At 42.7% G+C, this 23,362-nt stretch overlaps 1 protein-coding gene across 1 annotated transcript in view; it reads right to left on the bottom strand.

Annotated features, from left to right (window-relative positions):
- The window catches only part of LOC115158663 (rhophilin-1-like), a 28,495-nt gene extending 5,529 nt beyond the window's left edge, over positions 1–22,966 (bottom strand). Inside the window, exons 1-11 of the mRNA XM_029707855.1 lie at positions 22,778–22,966; positions 22,424–22,514; positions 18,065–18,180; positions 14,890–15,018; positions 13,729–13,804; positions 13,515–13,592; positions 12,626–12,750; positions 9,715–9,881; positions 9,352–9,539; positions 364–520; positions 34–156 (exon numbers count right to left, since the gene is read on the bottom strand). Coding sequence (XP_029563715.1) covers positions 34–156; positions 364–520; positions 9,352–9,539; positions 9,715–9,881; positions 12,626–12,750; positions 13,515–13,592; positions 13,729–13,804; positions 14,890–15,018; positions 18,065–18,180; positions 22,424–22,514; positions 22,778–22,803 — 1,276 coding nt within the window. The 5' untranslated portion in view covers positions 22,804–22,966. The remainder of the gene's footprint in view (positions 1–33; positions 157–363; positions 521–9,351; positions 9,540–9,714; positions 9,882–12,625; positions 12,751–13,514; positions 13,593–13,728; positions 13,805–14,889; positions 15,019–18,064; positions 18,181–22,423; positions 22,515–22,777) is intronic.
- Between the last annotated feature and the right edge of the window lie 396 nt (positions 22,967–23,362).

Raw genomic sequence — 23,362 nt, 5'->3', positions numbered from 1 at the left:
AAAAATCAAATATCTTTGTGTGTGTGTACTCACCCAGTTTGCGTCTGTCCTCAGGGTCTCTGAGCACCTGGCTGAGTGGGGGTCCAGCAGGAGTACTGACATGGAACTGGAAGAGAGCCTTCGCTGACTCTTCGTCACCCCCTTCCTCAATGGACTCTACAGAACATGACAGACACTTTTATCCAAAGTGACTTACAGTACAATGACTGCATCCATTTTATGTATGTGCAGGGGGGGAAAAAAATCCACCACACACGTCATGCTCGCACCAACTGAGACACACAGGACCACACTGCACACACACCTGCACACACGTATGTTCTCCTAAAGCATCATCCTTAACAGATACACACAGGTACTTACGGGTGTGGTCACAGAGAGCGACAGCAGCATTGTAGTGGGAGAGGGCTCTAAAGTGTTCTGCTTTCACTTGAACCATGGAGGCCCAGGAGAATGGGACATAGTCCTTCACAAGGGTCTGAGACATGGTCTGGAGTACCAAGCTATACACATCAGATACCTAGAGAGATTGAGAGATGAAAGAGAGATGCTCAGCAGGCTCTGCTCACACTTACTGGTCTGAAGCAAAACCACATGACTGACATTGGATACTTTATAGAACACAAAGCCTGGAATTGCCAAGGACTGAGGTCATCTGCCTTTGGCCTAAAGAGCAGGAACCTGGACTGCAAAGACATTTGAAATAGAGACATCGTCATCCGACAAGAAACATGGTATAGAGGAGATGGACCCACTGGTTGCCCTCTAGGTTACAGAGAGCTGGTAGTCGCATCCACCAAACTACCAGGTGTGAAACAGGGAAGAGACTCAAGGAGTATGCTAACTTGGTATAGAGCAGACCTAACACACTATTAAATTAGTCAAAACAGGAACATTTTACAACATGACCAACAAAAACAGATAACTCCTGCAGCTCTGTTGCACGCTGGGTCTGTACATAGTCAATGGTAAGCTTAGAGGAGACTCCTATGGTAGGTACACCTATAGCTCATCTCTTGGCTGTAGTACTGTAGATTACTTTATCATCGGCCTCAACCCAGAGTCTTTCAGAGCGTTCAGTCAGCCCACTGACACCACAGCAAAATCACAATCTACTTGAACAGAGCAATAAATCAACCATGAGGCATCAAAGCAGAACAAACTGCATACTATTAAGAAATGCTACAGATGGAAAGGCAGTGTAGAAACTTACCAAAAAATTATTGGCCAACAACAAATCTTATCCCTCCTAGACAAAATGTTTTTCTGCAATAGGGAAGAAGGTGTAAACTTAGCAGTAGGAAGCCTGAACAATATTTGACCTATCAGCTAACATATCACACTTTAATTCCGTCAGAAAACCTAACAACTAACAATGAGAAATGGTTTGTTGAAGAATGTAAAAACCTAAGAAAGTAATTGAGAAACCGATCCAACAAAAAACACAGAACCACAACGTCAGCTTACGCCTTCACTATGGTGAAACACTAAAACACAGAAATAGACTTAGAAAAAAAAGGAACAGCACATAAGAAAACATCATTCTGATTGAAGAATCCATAGAATCAAAATACTTCTGGGAAGATTGGAACACTAAAAGCTATCTAAAATGGAGATAAATGGCCGATAAGGTTGAAGTGGTTTAACAAAGAACCAAAAATATATACGTGATTATTTACAAAACGTAGAATCATCTATTAAAGATTATTACAACCCACTGGATTCTCCAATTACATTGGATGAGCTACAGGACAAAATACAAACCCTCCAACCCAAAAAGGACTGGTGTTTATGGAATACTAAACGAAATTATAGAATTTGTAGTCTGTATATTCTAATTGGCTATTCCACACATTTTTTAGGTGGTAGATCAGCTTTAATATTGCAGAGATTGTAGCTTCCATCAATGTAATTGTCTGCATCACTTCCAATCCCCCATATTCTTTTTTTTTCAGTCAAAAGTTGAAAACTACTCATTCAAGGATTCTTTTCCTTCATTTTTTAAATGTTATACATTGTAGAACAATAGTGAAGACATCACAACTATGAAATAACACATATGGAATCATGTAGTAACCAAAAAAAAAGTCTTAAATCAAAATATATTTTATATTTGAGATTATTCAAAGTAGCCACCCTTTGCCTTGACAGCTTTGCACACTCTTGGCATTCTCTCAATCAGGATCATGAGGTAGTCACCTGGAATGCATTTCAATTAACAGGTGTGCCTTGTTAAAAGTGAATTTGTGGAATTTCTTTCCTTCTTAATGCGTTTGAGCCAATCAGTTGTGTTGTGACAAGGTAGGGGTGGTACACAGAAGATAGCCCTATTTGGTAAAATACCAAGTCCATATTATGGCAAGAACAGTTCAAATAAGCAAAGAGAAACGACAGTCCATCATTACTTTAAGACATGAAGCTAGGTCAGTCAATACGGAAAATTTCAAGAACTTTGAAAGTTTCTTCAAGTGCAGTCGAAAAAACCATCAAGCGCTATGATGAAACTGGCTCTCATGAAGACCGCCACAGGAAAGGAAGACCCAGAGTTACCTCTGCTGCAGAGGATAAGTTCATTAGCGTTACCAGCCCAATTAAATGCTTCAGAGTTTAAGTAACAGACACATCTCAACATCAACTGTTCAGAGGAGACTGTGTGAGTCAGGCCTTCGTGGTCAAATTGCTGCAAAGAAACCACTACTGAAGAACACCAATATGAAGAGACTTGCTTTGGCCAAGAAACACAAGCATTTAATTTCTTTTTAACTAGGCAAGTCAGTTAAGAACAAATTCTTATTTACAATGACGGCCTAGGAACAGTGGGTTAACTGCCTTGTTCAGGGGCAGAACGACAGATTTTTACCTTGTCAGCTCGGGGATTCGATCTAACAATATTTCAGTTACTGGCCCAACGCTCTAACCACTAGGCAACCTGCCGACATTGGACCGGTGGAAATCTGTCCTTTGGTCTGATGAGTGAGATTTTTGGATCCAACCGCCATGTCTTTGTGAGACGCAGAGTAGGTGAATGGATGATCTCCGCATATGTGGTTCCACCATGAAGCATGGTGGAGGTGTGATGGTGCTTTGCTGCTGACACGGTCTGATTTGTTTAGAATTCAAGGCACACTTAACCAGCATGTCTACCACAGCATTCTGCAGCGATACACCATCTAATCTGGTTTGCGCTCAGCAGGACTATCATTTGTTTTTCAACAGGACAATGATCCAACACACCTCCAGGGGGTATCATCGGATGGGGCCACAGTGTCTTCTGATCCCTCCTGTCTCAGCCTCCAGTATTTATGCTGCAGTAGTTTGTGTCGGGGGGCTAGGGTCAGTCTGTTACATCTGGATTATTTCTCTTGTCTTATCCGGTGTCCTGTGTGAATTTAAATATGCTCTCTAATTATCTTTCTCTCGGAGGACCTGAGCCCTAGGACCATGCCTCAGGACTACCTGGCATGATGACTCCTTGCTGTTCCCAGTCCACCTGGCCGTGCTGCTGCTCCAGTTTCAACTGTTCTGCCTGCGGCTATGGAACCCTGACCTGTTCACCGGACGTGCTTGTTGCACCCTCGACAACTACTATGATTATTATTATTTGACCATGCTGGTCATTTATGAACATTTTAACATCTGACCATGTTCTGTTATAATATCCACCCGGCACAGCCAGAAGAGGACTGGCCACCCCTCATAGCCTGGTTCCTCTCTAGGTTTCTTCCTAGGTTTTTGGCCTTTCTAGGGAGTTTTTCCTAGGGAGTTTTTCCTAGCCACCGTGCTTCTTTCACATGCATTGCTTGCTGTTTGGGGTTTTAGGCTGGGTTTCTGTACAGCACTTTGAGATATCAGCTGATGTACGAAGGGCTATATAAATAAATTTGATTTGATTTAAGGGCTATTTGACCAAGGAGAGTGATGAGTGCTGCATCAGATGACCTGGCCTCCACTGTCACCTGACCTCAACCCAATAGAGATGGTTTGGGATGAGTTGGACCGCAGAGTGAAGGAAAAGCTGCCAATAAGTGCTCAGCATATGTGGAAACACCGTCAAGACTGTTGGAAAAGCATTCTGTTAGCTGGGTACAATATCTACAGAGCAGGCAGAGTGGGTAGAGGTGGCGGTATTGCCATCCATGTTAAATGCAACCTAGATGTCACGGTGTCCATTTCGACTTCTGTTACGAGACAGTATGATTGCTTAGTTCTAAATGTGGTCCTTGGTCATAATGGACTATTAACGCTAGCGGGAGTTTATCGCCCATCCTCAGCGCCGGTATCTGCTCTATGCAAATTGTTTGAGTTAATGTCTAATTATGCAAACTCTGAATTATTGATTGTCGGATATCGCAATCTGGACTGGCTAATGCCAGCGTCACTTAAATTAAAATACATTTGTAACGAACTGTATAATTCTAAAGAAAAACTATAAACAGTTCTCCGAGCAAGCCTTTCTCCATGACCTTTATTTGTCAGAGCAAGTCTTTATCCATGACCTTTATTTCTCAGAGCTTTTATCCGTAAACTGCATAATGGACCCAGTTTTAGCATTCTTTTTGTACATTTTTACCTCCATGGCTGATAAACACAGTCCGTTAAAGCGACACATTTAAAAATTAAAAACGAACTAATCCTTGGTTCTCCTCTGATTTGAAAATCCTTTTCCTGCAAAAGAATCAAGCATGGGCCTTGGCGAGGAAAACTGCTGAAACAGCTGATTAGCTGCTTTTTATGCAATTGAGGAATAAAAAAGGCAAAAATCTTGGTATTTTCTTAGTCTGCTGGTGATCCCTCTAAATTATGGAAAACCGTTAACTTTTCTAGGAAAGGGGGGCAGTATTGAGTAGCTTGGATGAAAAACATGCCCAAAGTAAAATGCCTGCTACTCAGGCACCAAAAGCTAGAATATGCATATAATTAGTAGATTTGGATAGAAAACACTGACGTTTCTAAAACTGTTTGAATGATGTCTGTGAGTATAACAGAACTCATATGGCAGGCAAAAACCTGAGAAAAAAATCCAACCAGGAAGTGGGAAATCTGAGGTTTGTAGTTTTAAGTGATTGCCTATCCAGTATACAGTGTCTGTGGGGTCATATTGCACTTTCTAAGGCTTCCACTAGATGTCAGTCTTTAGAACCTTGTTTCAGGTTTCTACTGTGAATGGGAAGAAAATAAGAGCTGATTCAGTCATGTGTCTGGAAAATTGGCATGAGCTCAAACATGCGCATAGCTGTGAAAGCAAGCTGCCTTTCCTTTCAATTCTAAAGACAATGGAATTGTCCGGTTGGAATATTATTGCAGATTTATGATAAAAACATCCTAAAGATTGATTCTATACATCGTTTGACATGTTTCTACGAACTGTAATGGAACTATTTTGACTTTGTCTGGACTAAACTTGCGCGCTTAGTGAATTTGGAGTGCTGGACTAAACACGCGAACAAAATGGAGGTATTTGGACATAAAGATGAACTTTATCGAACATTTATTGTGGAACTGGGACTCCTGGGAGTGCATTCTGATGAAGATCATCAAAGGTAAGTGAATATTTATAATGTTATTTCTGACTTCTGTTGACTCCAATGGCGGTTATCTGTATGGCTTGTTTTGATGTCTGAGCGCTGTACTCAGATTATTGCAAAGTTTGCTTTCGCCGTAAAGCTTTTTTGAAATCTGACACAGCGGTTGCATTAAGGAGAAGTTTATCTATAATTCTGTGCATAACACGTATATCTTTTATCAAAGTTTGAGTATTTCTGTAAATTGATGTGCTCATTCACCGCAAGTTGTGGAGGCAAAACATTTCTGAACATTACAGGCCAATGTAAAATGGGGTTTTTGGATATAAATATGAACTTTATTGAGCAAAACATACATCTATTGTGTAACATGAAGTCCTATGAGTGCCATCTGATGAAGATTAAAGGTTAGTGATTCATTTTAGCTGTATTTCTGTTTTTTGTGACGCCTCTCCTTGCTTGGAAAATGGCTGTGTGGTTTTTCTTGTCTAGGTGCTGTCCTAACATAATCATAATAATAATGCTATGCTTTCACCGTAAAGCCTTTTTGAAATTGGACACTGTGGTTGGATTAACGAGAAGATTATCTTTAAAATGGTGTATAATACTTGTATGTGTGAGAAATTTGAATTATGAGATTTGTTGTTGTTTTGAATTCGGCGCTCTGCTATGTCACTGGCTGTTGGCGGGGTGGGACGCTAGCGTCCCACATGTCCTAGAGAGCTTAACTCACTTAAAACGAGGAAATTCAACGTCCCTGCCGAAGCAAATTACGTCGGAATCTGGGATCAGTGATCGAACTGAAAGTTGATGTTTTTAATAAGCACTTTATTTCTGCTGGTTTTCTTTTTAAAAGAAAATGGCCAACATGATCCTGAAGGGTCTATTGTTTCAGCCCCTCGGCCTTCACCTGATGTGGAAAACAGTAAGCCCGTTTTTAATTTCCAAAAAGTCATAGAAGATGAGGTCTTACCTGCACGATCTGCTATGGATCGTAAGAAATCGTTAGGCGCTGACAATCTGGATCCATATTTACTCAAGTGTGCGGCTCCTACAGTTGAAATCTGAAGTTTACATACTCCTTAGCCAAATATATTTAAACTCAGTTTCACAATTCCTGACATTTAATCCTAGTAAAAATTCCTTGCTTAGGTCAGTTAGGATCACCACTTTATTTTAAGAATGTGAAATGTCACAATAATAGGAGATAATTATTTATTTCAGCTTTTATTTCCTTCATCACATTCCCAGTGGGTCAGAAGTTTACATACACTCAATTAGTATTTGGTAGCATTGCCTTTAAATTGTTTAACTTGGGTCAAATGTGTCAGGCAGCCTTCCACAAGCTTCCCACAAGTGAATTTTGGCCCGTTCCTCCTGACAGAGCTGATGTAACTGAGTCAGGTTTGTAGGCCTCCTTGCTCGCACACTCTGTTCTACCCACAAATTTTATTTGGGATTGAGGTCAGGGCTTTGTGATGGCCACTCCAATACCTTGACTTTGCCACAACTTTGGAAGTATGCTTGGGGTCATTGTACATTTGGAAGACCCATTTGTGACCAAGCTTTAACTTCCTGACTGATGTCTTGAGATGTTGCTTCAATATATCCACATAATTTTCCTTCCACATGATGCCGTCTATTTTGTGAAGTGCACCAGTCATTTCTGCAGCAAAGCAGCCCCACAACATGATGCTGCCACCCCCGTGCTTTAAGGTTGGGATGGTGTTCTTCGGCTTGCAAGCCTCCCCCTTTTTCCTCCAAACATAATGGTCATTATGGCCAAACATTTCTATTTTTGTTTCATCAGACCAGAGGACATTTCTCAAAGAATGATCTTTGTCCCCATGTGCAGTTGCAAACCGTAGTCTATCTGTTTTATGGTGGTTTTGGAGCAGTGGCTTCTTCCTTGCTGAGGTTTCAGGTTATGTCGATATAGGACATACCCTGTGGATATACTGTGGATCTAGATACTTTTGTACCCGTTTCCTCCAGCATCTTCACAAGGTCCTTTGCTGTTGTTCTGGGATTGATTTGCACTTTCCGTACCAAAGTACATTAATCTCTAGGAGACAGAATGCATCTCCTTCCTGAGCGGTATGACGGCTGCGTGGTCCCATGGTGTTTATTGTACCATTGTTTGTACAGATGAACGTGGTACCTTCAGGCATTTGGAAATTGCTCCCAAGGATGAACCAGACTGGTGGAGGTCTACAAATGTTTTTTCCCCCTGAGGTCTTGGCTGATTTTTTTGGGGCTTTCCCATGATGTCAAGAAAGGAGGCACTGAGTTTGAAGGTAGGCCTTGAAATATATTCACAGGTACACCTCCAATTGACTCAAATGATGTCAATTAGCCTATCAGAAGCTCCTAAAACATGACGGAATTTTAAAAGCTGTTTAAAAAAGGCACAGTAAACTGAGTGCATGTAAACTTCAGACCCACTAGAATTGTGATACAGTGAATAAGTGAAATAATCTGTCTGTAAACAATTGTTGGAAAAATGACTTGTGTCATGCACAAAGTAGAGGTCCTAAATGACTTGCCAAAACTATAGTTTGGTAATAAGAAATTTGTGGAGTGGTTGAAAAACGAGTTTTAATGACTCCAACCTAAGTGTATGTAAACTTCCGACTTCAACTGTATATATTAATACATTGGCGAGGGCACTAGAACAGTCTGCTGAACCCGGGCCCACCCTACTGAAATCTAATGTCTACCGTTTGTAGATTATCTGGTGCTTCTGTCCTCAGCCAAGGAGGGCCTACAGCAGCACCTAGATCTTCTGCACAGACTGTCAGACTTGGGCCTTGACAGTGAAGGTATAGCAGAACTAGGACTATACCCACTAGTTATCAACATCCAGAAAAGAGCTGTTCAATTCTACAACCACCTAAAAGGAAGCGATGCCCACACATTCCACCACAAAGCCCTCACCTACAGAGAGATCAACCTAGAGAAGAGTCCCCTCAGCCAGGTGAGCCCCAGGACAGAAACACATTTAGACAAAACCAAATTATAAGAAAGCAAAAATAACTATTTGACACACTGGAAAGAATAAAAAAACAAACAGGAATGCTAATTGGAATGCTATTTTAAACAGAGTACACAGTGGTAGAATACCTGACCACTGTGACTGACCTTAAATTAAGAAAATCCTTGACTATGTACAGACTCAGCATAGAAGGCTATTGAGAGAGGCCGCCAAAGCGTGTCATCTCGAGAGCCAGGTTTGCCTATGTGCCCACAAAATGAAGTGGAAACTGAGTTACACTTCCTAACCGCCAGACAAAATGTATGACCACATTAGAAAACACATATTTCCCACAGCTCAGACACAAAGAATGTGAAAACAAATTAAACATTGATAAACTCCAATATCAGTTAGGCGAAATACCGCAGTGTGCCGTCACAACAGCAAGATTTGTGTCCCATTGCCATGAGAAAAGGGCAGCCAGTGGAGCACAAACATTGTAAATACAACCTATATTCATCTAGTTATTTATTTTCCCTTTCATACTTCCAACTACTTGCACATTGTTACAACACTGTACATAGCCAATAATATAACATTTGAAATGTCTATATACTTTTAAAACTTGTGTAATGTTGACTGTTTCCCTTGTTTATTCCATTTCCTTCAGCAATGTAAAACATATGTTTCCCATGCCAATAAAACTCTTTGAAATGTAATTTTGAGAAAGAGAGAAAGTCAGGAGAATGGAACATAGTCCTTAACCAGAACGTAAGAGAAGTCTTAAACAAGGGCACTGGATGAAGGTATTGTGCACCAGTGAGTATAACATGTTTGACACACACGTCCCCTCACCCGTGCGGCCTCCTTTGCCACTTGTAGCTGGGTGATGAAGTGCGTGTCCTGAGTTGTGAGTGTGACTCTTTCGAACACACACTCCTGCACCTGGGCAATCATCAGGCGGACCAGCATGCATAGTGACGGGCCACTCATATCCAGACTGGGAGCGTTGGAGAAGTTCTCCTTCAGGTAGTTAAATGCACCTGGACACACAAACAGCTTTTACAAGTATGTTGAAACACAGTAATGACAGCGGAAAAGCAAAGCGCAACCAGAAGATGTGTGTGTGTGTGTGTGTGTGTGTGTGTGTGTGTGTGTGTGTGTGTGTACGCGCACATCACATGCCATGTTAATGTGAGTGTAAGAATGTGTGGTTACCTGCAGCTCTCTGGAAGGCGTCTATAGCCCGGTCTATGCCAGCTGTAGCAGAGCGGTCCTGTCTGGCTCCTATCTGTGTGTAGAGAGCCCCCACGTTGAACAGCACACTGCCCTTCTCAAACGCCAACGCACGCTGGCACGACGGCACACCTGTCAGAGAGTCATACCTAGAGACAGAGCGGGGGACGGGCAGATGTGAGAGCGAGGGAGGGGCGGGGCAGTTGAGTCTCAGAACGTTCCCACAGCCCACTGACACCTCATCAGATCAGTCTACTTGAACAGAGCAATAATCATGAGGCATCAAAGCCAAAGGAACTGAATAATATTAAGAAATGCTATAGATGGAAGGAAAATAGTGCGGAAATGAACAAATTCAATCCCTTTCAGACAACTTCCTGGACAAAACATTCCACTGAAATAGTGAAGGTGTATAACTTGGCAGTAGAAAACCTAAACAGTATATTTGACCTCTCAGCTTCCCTATCAAATCTAAATGTCAAGCGGACAACCTAAAAATTGACAATAATGACACATTTTAATGAAGAATGCAAAAACCTAAGAAAGAAATTGAGAAACCTATCCAACCAAATACAGAGACCCAGAAAACCTGAGCCTACAACTTCACTATGGTGAATCACAAACAATATGGAAATACACTACGGAAAGAGATGTAACAATACATCCGAAATCAGCTCAATGTCATTGAAGAATCTAAACCACTTCTGGGAAGATTGGAACACACTAAACAACATTGAGTTATCCATCCAAAATAGAGATGGATAAATATGGTATGGATAAACCACTTCTCTAATCTTTTTGGCTCTATAACAAAAAACACAGCAAAACATACACACGATCAAACACAAATCTTTGAATATCAACTATTAAAGACTGGAGAATCCAGTGGTTATGGCAATTACACTGAATGAACTACAGCACAAAATACAAACCCTCCAACATAGTCACCCTGCACACCCTAATTGACAAACAAACCAAAACAAAGACAAAGTCACCCCATGCTTTGTTGATTTAAACAAAAAGCTCGACTCCATTTGGCATGAGGGTCGGCTATACAAATTGATGGAAAGCGGTGTTGGGGAAAAACATTCCAACATACAAAAAACCATGTATACAAACAAGTGTGGTTAAAATGAGCAAAAAACATACATTTCTTTGCACATGGCCATGGGGTGAGACAGGGATGCAGCTTGAGCCCCACCCGCTTCAACATATTTCAACAAATTGGCGAGGGCTCTAGAACAGTCTGCAGCATCCGGCTAGAATCTGAAGTCAAATGTCTGATGATCTGGTGCTTCTGCCCCCAACCAAGGAGGGCCTACAGCCGCACCTAGATCTTCTGCACAGATTCTGTCAGACCTGGGCCCTGGCAGTAAATCGCAGTAAGACAAAAATAATGGTTGTTCCAAAACAGGTGCAGTTGCGAGGACCACAAATACAAACTAGAGCCGACAAAACACTATACATACCTCGGCCTAAACATCAACGCCCCAGGGAACTCCGCAAAGCTGTGAACGATCTGAGAGACAAGGCAAGAAGGGCCTTCTACACCATCTAAAGTAACAATATTCAACATACCAAATAAGATCTGGCAAAAAAATAAAAATAATTGAATCGGTTATAGAACCGATTGTCCTTTATGGTTATGAGGTCTGGGGTCCGCTCACCAACCAAGAATTCACAACAACAAAAAGAGAAAAAAAGGGACAAACACCAAATTGAGGCTATGCACAAATATCCTCAGTGTACAAATTAAAACACCAAATAATGCTTGCAGAGCAGAATTAGGCTGATACCAGCCAATTATCAAAATTCAGAGAAGAGCCGTTGAACTCTACAACCACCTAAAAGGAAAAGATTCCCAAACCTTCCATAACAAAGCCATCACCTACAGAGAGATGAACCTGGAGATGAGTCCCCTAACCAAGCTGGCTCTGCTCACAAACAGACCCCACAGAGCCCCAGGACAGCAACATAACTAAACCCAACCAAATCATGAGAAAACAAAAAGATAATTCTTTCCAATGTGTCAAGTAATTAACAAAAAAAACAGCAAATGAGAATGCTATTTGGCCCTAAACAGAGAGTACACAGTGTCAGAATACCTGACCACTGACTGACCCAAACGTAAGGAAAGCTTTGACTATGTACAGACTCAGTGAGCATAGCCTTGCTATTGAGAAAGGCCGCCGTAGGCAGACCTGGCTCTCAAGAGAAGACCGCCTATGTGCACACTGCCCACAAAATGAGGTGGAAACTGAGCTGCACTTCCTAACCTCCTGCCAAATGTATGACCATTTTAGAGACATATTCCCTACAGATCACACAGACCCACAAAGAATTAAAAAACAAACCCAATTTTGATAAACTCCCATATACATTGGGTGAAATACCACAGCGTGCCAACACAGCAGCAAGATGTGCTGTTGCCACAAGAAAAGGGGAACCAGTGAAGAACAGACACCACTGTAAATACAACCCATATTTCTGTTTATTTATTTTCCCTTTTGTACATCATTATAACACTGTATATATATATATATATATATATATATATATATATATATATATATATATATATATATATATATATATATATATATATATATACACACATAATATGACATTTAAAATGTCTATTCATTTGGAATGTTTGAGTGTAATGTTCACTGTTCATTTCACTTTTGTTTATTATCCATTTCACTTGCTTTGGCAATGTTAACATATGTTTCCAATGCCAATAAAGCCCTTTGAATTGAGAGAAGGGAGAGAAACAGAGGATGAGACATGAGAGAGAGGAGTAAGAGACCTGTGAGGGTGTGTGTGCATGCATGCATGCAGTGGGTTGCAGTGTGTGTGTGTGTGTATGCGCACGTCTGGTTTGGGTGTGTACCAGTGGAAGTGGACTCCTAGTGTTCTGTGTGGGGGGAAGAACCTCTGGTCCAGGTAGTACAGCTGGTTATAATACTCCATCAGAAGCTCCAAACCTGCTTCATTACGACTGGGGGTGCGCATGGCCTGTTGACAACAAACACACAATTACTATGCACATTAACACAACATGGAATAACAACATACATATAACATGGATATTTACAGCCACTGAGGATCAACCAGTCAGCCAATAGTCACTGAGTACATTTACATGCACAGTAATAATTGGATATTAAAATGATTATGGCAGTAGTCAGATTACACAATAGTCATGCAAACACCTTACTCTGCTTATCTTAATTGGCGTAAAGTCCAAATCGAAGTAAACCTACGTCAATTAAAACACCTGGTTTTCTGAGCAATCTTTCAAATCATTAGGACATGTAAACACCTTAAAAAAAAAAAAAGAAATAGGCATTCCAGCTGTGCATGTGCTAGCACCAGCCGAGAGCCTTCCTCTTTAGCGACGTGAGTTCGGAACAACTGAAGTCTTAGAAGTAATTTTCACATACAAACTTTATATGTCCGAACTCAGAATCAAATATGATTCCCAAAAATAACATGGCCGCTGTGGTAAAAGCTTTATTTTGATTGGTGATTTTCTGCATTTATCAGTGTCATCAGGTAGCCTGATTTCAGATGTGTCCATGTAAACAGGATTATTAGGAAAAGCATTCTTCTTGCAAAGCATGTAAAGGTTATAATCGAACTATTATATTAATCTGACCATCCATTATAATCACGTTACTGTGTGCATGTAACCGTACTCAATGTCATACATCCACTAGGTGGCAGCATCTTCAACAGCATGAGCAGTTAATTAGCATTTCAAGCTGAGGGTATCTAACCTGTCTGAGCTCCATAAACTCCTTGATCTCCTTCTCAAACAAAGAGCTGTCCTCTCCATAGTGCTCACATATAATGTCCTGACAGAGTGAAGAAAAATAAGAGATACATTTTAAACACATCTTTATTTTAAATAAAGTGAGTACTGAGAACGAGCAAGAGATGTTATCCATTGTCCTCACCTTGAGGGAGGCCGTAAGGTCCTATCGTCCTTACCTTGAGAGGGACAGTGAGGTCCACTTCCTTGGTCTCCTTCAGACCCAGTGGGATCATGGGAACATTGATGGCTTCACTTAAGGAGAGAGACCAACACATGTGTTAAATGACATTTGTCACAAACCTCCACAGAAAAACCAAAACCTCCCTGCCCATATTATTACAGTAACTATATTGGCCAGTAGCCCCTCACTCCTCTAATACCACAACACACTGCATTAACCCCACCCCACCCCACGGGGTAATTAATGACAGTAATCACAGGATTTGTCCCCCTCGTGACCCTGAGCTTCAGCTAGGATGGAAGAAATCTCAGAAGTGTGCCTGGCTAACACACACACACACACACACACAACTGGCATTCCAGGCCACTCATTAGGCTATAATTAGAGCAAATAGGCCATCGCATTGTGTGTTCGCACCCTGCACCAGGGTGTGTGCTTTTACACCAGGCTGATCACTAGAAACAGACTTCAATTACGGACGTTTTAAAAAAAGGTCCTGAGAATGGAGATATGCCTTCATTGGCACTCACAAAACAAAAATAGCAATATTATTGCCCAGCACTGGTGCGAACTCATGCTACTCTGATCACTGCACCATGGCAGTTCACAATGCTCTAACAAGCCGGGAGAATACTTGATGATACTTCATGTAAACAGCGTCTTGTTTTGTGAAGCCTTCCCCAAACCATGGCCCTAACCTTAAAGGAAAACTCCACCAAAAAACTATTCATCCATTGTTGATAGTGTCCCAAAATGTTTTGCTGTTCAGCAATCAAGTTGTCAAGATATGCAACTTTCAAAATACAGAAATCATCCCTGTATGACACATCATATGATGCAAAATGCATCACACAGGGATGATTTCTGTATTTTGAAAGTTGCATATCTTGACAACTTGATTGCTGACCAGCAAAACATTTTGGGACTATGTCAACAATGGACTAATGAAACAAATACCAAAAGTTCTCAGGTGGAATTTTCCATTAGCCAATTGGAATGAATACCTAAATGTAACCTTTTGATTGGTTTCTGTTTTAACCCTGTAACCACGTGGAATTAACCTTGGTAACCACATGGAATTAATGCATAAAAAAAGACGTTCATCATAAATCAAATTTCTAAGTGAAACTATGAGATCTTGTTGTTCACATGTTACCTCTCGGTCTGGTAGACCTCCATATTGCTGTTGAGTTCCTCTAGCTCTTCCTTCAGTAGCTGCAGGTTAGAGTTGACAAAGCTCAGCTCTAGAGCCACAGTCTCCTTTACCTTGGTGTTAGTGGTGGCTCTGCAACACAAACATGTTCATATCAGATTTTATTATACAAACACACCATACTAACACAATATATAAAAATACCATACAGAAACAGGGTAATGCATTTTGTCCATGGGCATTTGTCAAATGGACAACAGGCAGCAGTGTGTTTGGTGACATAAGCTTTCGTTATTGTGGATGACTGGCTGATCTGATGTAAACAACGCTAACATTTTAGAACGTTCCTCAAACTCAGAGGCATCACTTCGTTGTCATGGTATCCGACAGACACTTCTCTCCACATCACAGAGATCCCAGTCCACAGTATATAAACACACTGTCCTGTTACACCAGCCCACAGTATATAACCACGCTGTCCTGTTACACCAGCCCACAGTATATAAACACGCTGTCCTGTTACACCAGCCCACAGCATATAAACACACTGTCCTGTTACACCAGCCCACAGTATATAAACACGCTGTCCTGTTACACTAGCCCACAGTATATAAACATGCTGTCCTGTTACACCAGCCCACAGTATATAAACACGCTGTCCTGTTACACCAGCCCACAGTATATAAACACGCTGTCCTGTTACACCAGCCCACAGTATATAAACACACTGTCCTGTTACACCAGCCCACAGTATATAAACACACTGTCCTGTTACACCAGCCCACAGTATATAAACACGCTGTCCTGTTACACCAGCCCACAGTATATAAACACGCTGTCCTGTTACACCAGCCCACAGTATATAAACACGCTGTCCTGTTACACCAGCCCACAGTATATAAACACGCTGTCCTGTTACACCAGCCCACAGTATATAAACACGCTGTCCTGTTACACCAGCCCACAGTATATAAACACGCTGTCCTGTTACACCAGTCCACAGTATATAAACACACTGTCCTGTTACACCAGCCCACAGTATATAACCACACTGTCCTGTTACACCAGCCCACAGTATATAACCACACTGTCCTGTTACACCAGCATGCCACCACATATGACATCTTTATCAGCCAATCAGAAGCTCTAATGAGATATACCCCCTCCCCTCCTAGGTTCTCCAATCATCCTTCATTAGTCTCGGTCACTCCCTTTCCCCTCCTCACCCTAGCTCCTACCACCACAAACCAGTTCACAGACAACGCATCGTGTGTGTACACACACACGTGACTGGCTTTGAACCCGAGAGTCCTGCATCACACCAAATGACTAGGTCGGAGCTAATGCAAGTCTTCAGGTCTCAGGCAAGGCTAGGCTACCAATCACCTGAAGACGGTTCACTGAACTACTTCCATTACACATGTGGGTGTGGGACACTGGTGAGGATAAACATGCCTCCCAATGAAACCCAGAAAATCAGAGATGAGATTCCTGCAGACAACTGCCCTCCCTGGGAAAATCTTTCTCTGCATGGGAAGGGAAAGGTGCAGCAGCTGGACGAGCCTGTTGATGGTGGCTGACAGGGTACCAGGGGTCTCTGTAATCCAGTCTCAATAGAGGGGAAGACGAGCCTGTTGATGGTGGCTGACAGGGTACCAGGGGTCTCTGTAATCCAGTCTCAATAGAGGGGAAGACGAGCCTGTTGATGGTGGCTGACAGGGTACCAGGGGTCTCTGTAATCCAGTCTCAATAGAGGGGAAGACGAGCCTGTTGATGGTGGCTGACAGGGTACCAGGGGTCTCTGTAATCCAGTCTCAATAGAGGGGAAGACGAGCCTGTTGATGGTGGCTGACAGGGTACCAGGGGTCTCTGTAATCCAGTCTCAATAGAGGGGAAGACGAGCCTGTTGATGGTGGCTGACAGGGTACCAGGGGTCTCTGTAATCCAGTCTCAATAGAGGGGAAGGAAAGGAAAGGACTTGGTGCTACTAGGGGGGTGTCATCTAAAGTGCAACCATTTAACACACATATTGGCCTAAATATTTACTGTGCGACCTGGACTTTTAATTTAGGAGCATCAGCTTAAATACCAAATGTCTCAATTTAAGCGCACGTGCTCCTTGTAAAAAAGGTCAGCATAGAGCCCTGCCATAGTGGTCGTCTCTATAGAGCCAAGCTGCAAATTCTCAAGTAGGACAATTTGAGTCATGTCCTAGCCTCAGAGGACTCTGAATCAACTATAAAAAGCTGGTGGACGGGATACATGGTGCATAACATCTCTACTAATTCAATGACTAGGCTAATCTTATTCTAGATTTCCTGTATGCTAGCTTTTCTCAAAACCTAAAAAAACAAGTGAGGGGAGGGAGGGTTGGTTTTCTTTCAATTAGCTTGATGTTGTTCATCTTATTACAGCCTGACTCAGCAGCTAAACAACCCACTGAAGAAAAAGGAAGCACACTGCTCTGCTTTAATTCAGTGCTACGTCACCTCTCCCCAATCTCCTGCTCCTCATCATTTCTGATGAACGTGGATGTTAAAGACAGTGTCCAACGTATCATAGCGCTGCTCCTCTACATAACCACTCAGACACAGCATGTCCTTCAGGGGCTTCCACAGTAACACTGTACGTATACAAGCGTGGGATGAATTTGACTGAAAGGATCAGAATGACACTAATGCTCTGAGAGGTTGGTTTGATGTGCTATAAATCCCTAGGTCAGCTTTGATGTCCTGCCACCAGCCTCTTTCTTCCTCCTTTCTCTCAAATAAAACCGGAATTACTTTAGAGGAGACAGAATGAGAACAAGCTGTATTATAACTGTACAAGTTCAGACCATCCAACTGGCAAATTATACTTTAAAACTGAGGGGGGGGGTAAATAATTAATGGAATCAAACCTGCCGATTGACCACACAGAGCCATAAAACAAGGTGGTGTGTTTTGGAGGCGTTCCCCATACACCCTAAAATAGTTTGGTAGATCCATCTGCTAGTTTTATATGTGATACAGCTCAATGTTTCCACAGGTAGTGGGGATCTGGGTTCATTCTCCCACCACAGCGGAGGAAGTGGATGTGCCCCAGAGCTGCCTGGGAGGACAGTGTACACACAGGATCAGAGACAGTATTTGGCCACTGGTACAATGACCTGTCCCTTCCCTCAGCCACCCCAGCTCACCTGAAGAGGTTTTCAGCCCCAGCCCTCATCCTCATCTCCTTGTTGATCTGCTGGTTGATACGAGCTCTACGGTGCTGGAGCTTACTGCGCTGGGTCTGGGAACACGGATCACAACCCTGGAGGGGGGGGGGGGGAAATAGATTGTGGATGATGCATAACATGCTAAAGCACATATGTTTGTCTGTTTGCTTGTGTGTAGGCCCTATGTGTAGTTCTAGTTTACATCAATTTGTGTATAATAAGCGTCTATTAAACACCAACTGCAGGTAAAACAGAGTACTCCTAGCCGAACAGGTAGGGGTTGGTGGACTGTTCAGCAGATTACATTACAAATCCCTGTAATAAATACATTTACATTTTAGTCATTTAGCAGACGCTCTTATCCAGAGCGACTTACAGTAGTGAATGCATACATTTCATACATTCTTTTCTCTGTACTGGTCCCCCGTGGGAATCGAACCCACAACCCTGGCGTTGCAAACACCATGCTCTACCAACTGAGTCACACAGGACCACAGTACAGGGAAAGGAGGACATTTTCTCTTAGTGTTTCATGTAGTTTCACCGATTCCTACTATACATTTCCAAAACTCCCGTTTCTCTGTCTGTTAAATATACATTACATACACCAGACACCATGGTTAATATAGGACGGCCTGTATTAAGGCTGGGATGCTGCAGGTTAGACATGGTTAATAAAGGCTGGTCTGTATTAAGGCTGGGATGCTGCAGGTTAGACATGGTTAATAAAGGCTGGTCTGTATTAAGGCTGGGATGCTGCAGGTTAGACATGGTTAATGTAGAACGGTCTGTATTAAGGATGGGATGCTGCAGGTTAGACATGGTTAATATAGAACGGTCTGTATTAAGTCTGTGATGCTGCAGGTTAATAAAGGCTGGTCTGTATTAAGGCTGGGATGCTGCAGGTTAGACATGGTTAATAAAGGCTGGTCTGTATTAAGGCTGGGATGCTGCAGGTTAGACATGGTTAATAAAGGCTGGTCTGTATTAAGGCTGGGATGCTGCAGGTTAGACATGGTTAATATAGAACGGTCTGTATTAAGGCTGGGATGCTGCAGGTTAGACATGGTTAATAAAGGACGGTCTGTATTAAGGCTGTGATGCTGCAGGTTAGACATGGTTAATAAAGGACGGTCTGTATTAAGGCTGTGATGCTGCAGGTTAGACATGCATCTGAGCACCTCGTTAGTTTCCCTCCCTGATTAAGTATGAGTGATTAACCCTTCACACTTGTGTACGGGTTAAAAACGGCAGATTTGAACACCAGTAAGCGCCTAAATTGGAATGCAATGGCTGTACAGTAACATGCTCTACATGACATCAGAGTCTCCACCTCACAGCTCTGTATGAGTTTTGACTGACAGCCGGTCTGAACTTGAGCACGACAAGAAGTTGCCCACATCCCTACCGCTAGTTGGGCAACCTTTGTTGTCCGGGTGAGGGAAATAGTGTAAATTACGAGGACTCAATGCATTTTGAAAGATGAGACATTGAGGATTATAATAAATACCACTTTGATGTCATACAAGCAAGTCAAACACCCGTGAGTCCAAATGTGCACTTCACATTTCAATATCATAAAACTAATGTAATATAGTGTCAACGTTTATCACTACTATGTTTGATGTACAGTTACAAGATGACATGGCATTATACCCTGGGTTGTCCTGAACACAGTGAACCTGTGCTTTGTTATATTATGAAGAAAATCTGCCGCGGACAACGCACTCACGACTATTCTATGCGCACCAAAATTACAATCTGCTTCTCTGAATTGCCTTGTGAAAGCCTAACACTTTTTATTTTACCTTTATTTAACCAGGTAGGCCAGTTGAGAATAAGTTCACATTTACAACTGAGACCTGGCCAAGATAAAGCAAAGCAGTGCGACAACACAGAGTTACACATGGAATAAACAAACGTACAGTCAATAACACAATAGAAAAATCTACATACAGTGTGTGCAAATGGAGTAAGGAGGTAAGGCAATAAATAGGCCATAGTAGCTAAGTACTAAGATAGTATTTTATACATTTAGCTACTCATGTTGGCAATAGAACAAGCTTCAAATTATTCCCACCTGACCCAGATTGCAATTTATAATGGATGTTTTTGGATTGCGTAAAAACAACAGTTATTGTGTAAAGGCAGGTATGTAGGTCTGTGTTCTAAACACAACTACAAGTGCACTCGCTCTAATTCCTCAACGGCACAGCTAGGAGAGCGCCAAAAAGCACCTTATAGCTGAAGACTTCTTTGAGTCATAAAAGTGCATTGAAATTACTTAAGAACTGTGTACACTTTAGATAAGGTGTGCGGTCACTTGGAAACACCAGTTAGACCGCTCACCCCAAATTCTCCAATCATTTTCTTATGTTACTGAATGTATCCTGAGTATTTTCAGATTTTGTTTTCAACAAATGCAGCGAAAAGTACAGTAAATGTAAAATAAACATGAAATTCAGTGTAATGTTTGGATTCAGTCTTGTGTCAGATGAACTGTTGTGTCCTCACCTTTAATCTAATGTTCCCATAATCTCCAAACTGTTCCCATTAAATTGCTACCATGGTTATGCATATGCTCTCCATATTTCTTGTGTTTGAAACATTTCAAATTTGGCCCTATCCATATAGGCCAATTCACATGTGTAAGGGGTTAAGACCACCCTCCTCCATCATAGTTAGGATCAGATAGCCTACAACATTGGCAACAGGATCCCCGTGGCGATGGTTGCCAAGAGACCAAGCCCCAGTAGACCTGTCAGTAACCTGCTGTGAGGTAAGTCCTTAGACGTCACGGCCCACGGAGCGGAGGAGACTAGGAATACCTCTTACACCTGACCCCTGCCTACGATTGAAATACAGCCACCAAAAGTTAGCAGCGCTCTTTTCTCCAACACTAACTTCATCCCCCCACCACGTCTAGAAGTGGCTAAGATTGGCTCTGAGATCTCATCTTAGAAGACATGAGGCTTCTAAGATGAGTGAGCTATCGTCACTGGTAATGGGGTGAGCAATTGCCACTTGCTGCTAGGAGATCAGAGCCTAGATCAGGACTGTACTAGTGTCTGATGATGATGCTGCACCATACTATGAGTAGAGCTGGACTGGGGTCTCAAACCCAGGGCTACCTGTTACAGACACCCGACTCCACTGTAGTCTTCCTTCAGTCTGCTGATAAAGGACAAGACATGTACGTTGGGAAATGAACAGAAAATGACAGTTGATGTTCTGTGGTCAGATGCGATAGGACCCCCCCTAAACCAACCCGCTCTCCATTTCCTTCCCTCTCCCACCTTCCTTCATCCCCCTCTCTGTGAGTTGTTTTTTGAGCGTGCACCCAGTAATCCTCAGAGTGCTTGTAGGGATTAGGGTACTAGCCTAGCCATGCTCCAGCAGCCTGCCTTCAGTCCCCTGCTCCATTCTCCCAGTTTAGCCATAGCTGTGCTCCAGTTCCAAGCCTCCAGCCCCAGCTCATCTATAGCCATGCTTCAGTCCCCTGATCCAGCCTCCCAGCTCAGCCATAGCCATGCTTCAGTCCCCTGATCCAGCCTCCCAGCTCAGCCATAGCCATGCTTCAGTCCCCTGATCCAGCCTCCCAGCTCAGCCATAGCCATGCTTCAGTCCCCTGATCCAGCCTCCCAGCTCAGCCAAAGCCATGCTCCAGTTTCAAGCCTCCCAGCTCAGCCATAGCTGTGCTCCAGACCCAGGGCCCCAGCCCCAGCTCAGCCATAGCTGTGCTCCAGACCCAGGGCCCCAGCCCCAGCTCAGCCATAGCTGTGCTCCAGACCCAGGGCCCCAGCCCACTGCCCCAGCTCAGCCATAGCTGTGCTCCAGACCCAGGGCCCCAGCTCAGCCATAGCTGTGCTCCAGACCCAGGGCCCCAGCCCACTGCCCCAGCTCTGCCATAGCTGTGCTCCAGGCCCAAGCCAGGGGACAGCAGGGGTACAGCAGGGGGTGAAATGGGGTAACTAGGCTCTCCTAGCCACATACCATCAGTACCATGACACCTCCCAACTGGACAGTATCCTACTCCAATCTACCCCCCATGATGCAATAGCAGACCCCCAACCTAAGTCACCAAAAGTTTACCAACATAAGGCAACTCAATGCAGGTCCAGGATACCCCTCAATGAATCTGTCAACGATTCAGTAATGACACTGCATGGAAATGCATGTCAATAATAAATACCTTTGAAGAGTACATATTTGATCTGGTATTGATTTTAATATTATTGTACTGTCATAGCAGATGCTGTCAATTTTCCGTTTGGGAAGTGTAATAAACGGTGTTGGTACAGTACAGTGTTTTTGAAACTACAACTGCGTATCCCTCACCTTTCTGATACTCCCGTTGTGACTCCCCTCCTCCATCCGTGCGGGAAGCTCCAACTCCTCGTCTGAGCCAGCGTCAGACATCTCTGTCTCTCTACAACAGAATGTCCCAAGGCCATTCATTTGTACAAAATAAAACTGTCCCTTTTCCTCCCGTTCTACTCTAGCCTACCCCACCAGTTATTGTCACGGCATTTCTACAGCAAGCAGACAGTGTTTAAGTGTTATATGGTGTCTATGGTTGGAACAATATCGAAACTAGAAACAAGTGAACTGGGATTGAATAGATGAGCTCGTTCTACCTAGCGGTTTATGTTAGTAGCATAGCATTGTCCCACAACTAAACAGTACACTTGCCTCGTCGCAGGTTCTTCTCCCATCATCAAGCCAGGACGCTATGCAACTTGTTGCACCAATACTTGCAGGCCAGGGTCTGTTGCGGTGGATGGGAAGAGAGCAAATCAACATAGGAAAGACCCGTAACAAAACAATCACTGTCTTATTTCACAACTTCCACTCGCGCAACTCTCTCCCACACAAGACAAACGAAATAACTCGTGGCGTGGCTTTATTCCAGGAGGCGGTGTCTTTAAATGCAAAATAACCAATGACATAGCACCAACATTAATTGACGTTGATTGTTACGAATCAAAATATGATATTTCTCTAACTGACAAGTAAAACTGTCCAATTGTGAATCCCATGGGCGATGGCAAAATTGTGGAATTACAGTTGCCCATAGCAACGGTTTCCACTATAAACAGTTAACTGTAACTAAATGTAATCTAAAATATAATCTACGAAATCCCAAAAGTAATTATTTAGAGGACCTTGACCTTAAACAATAACTAGTAATTCTCCATACTACAACAAAGGATAAATTCCCACCTTTCTGTTAAAAATAGCTATACATTGATGAGGTGTAGTCACTTTTGACGACAC

This window comes from Salmo trutta, chromosome 22 (genome assembly GCF_901001165.1).
Source record: "Salmo trutta chromosome 22, fSalTru1.1, whole genome shotgun sequence".
NCBI lineage: Eukaryota > Metazoa > Chordata > Actinopteri > Salmoniformes > Salmonidae > Salmo > Salmo trutta.
The sequence above is the reverse complement of the archived record's forward strand: the minus strand, read 5'-3'. Positions and strand labels throughout refer to the sequence as shown.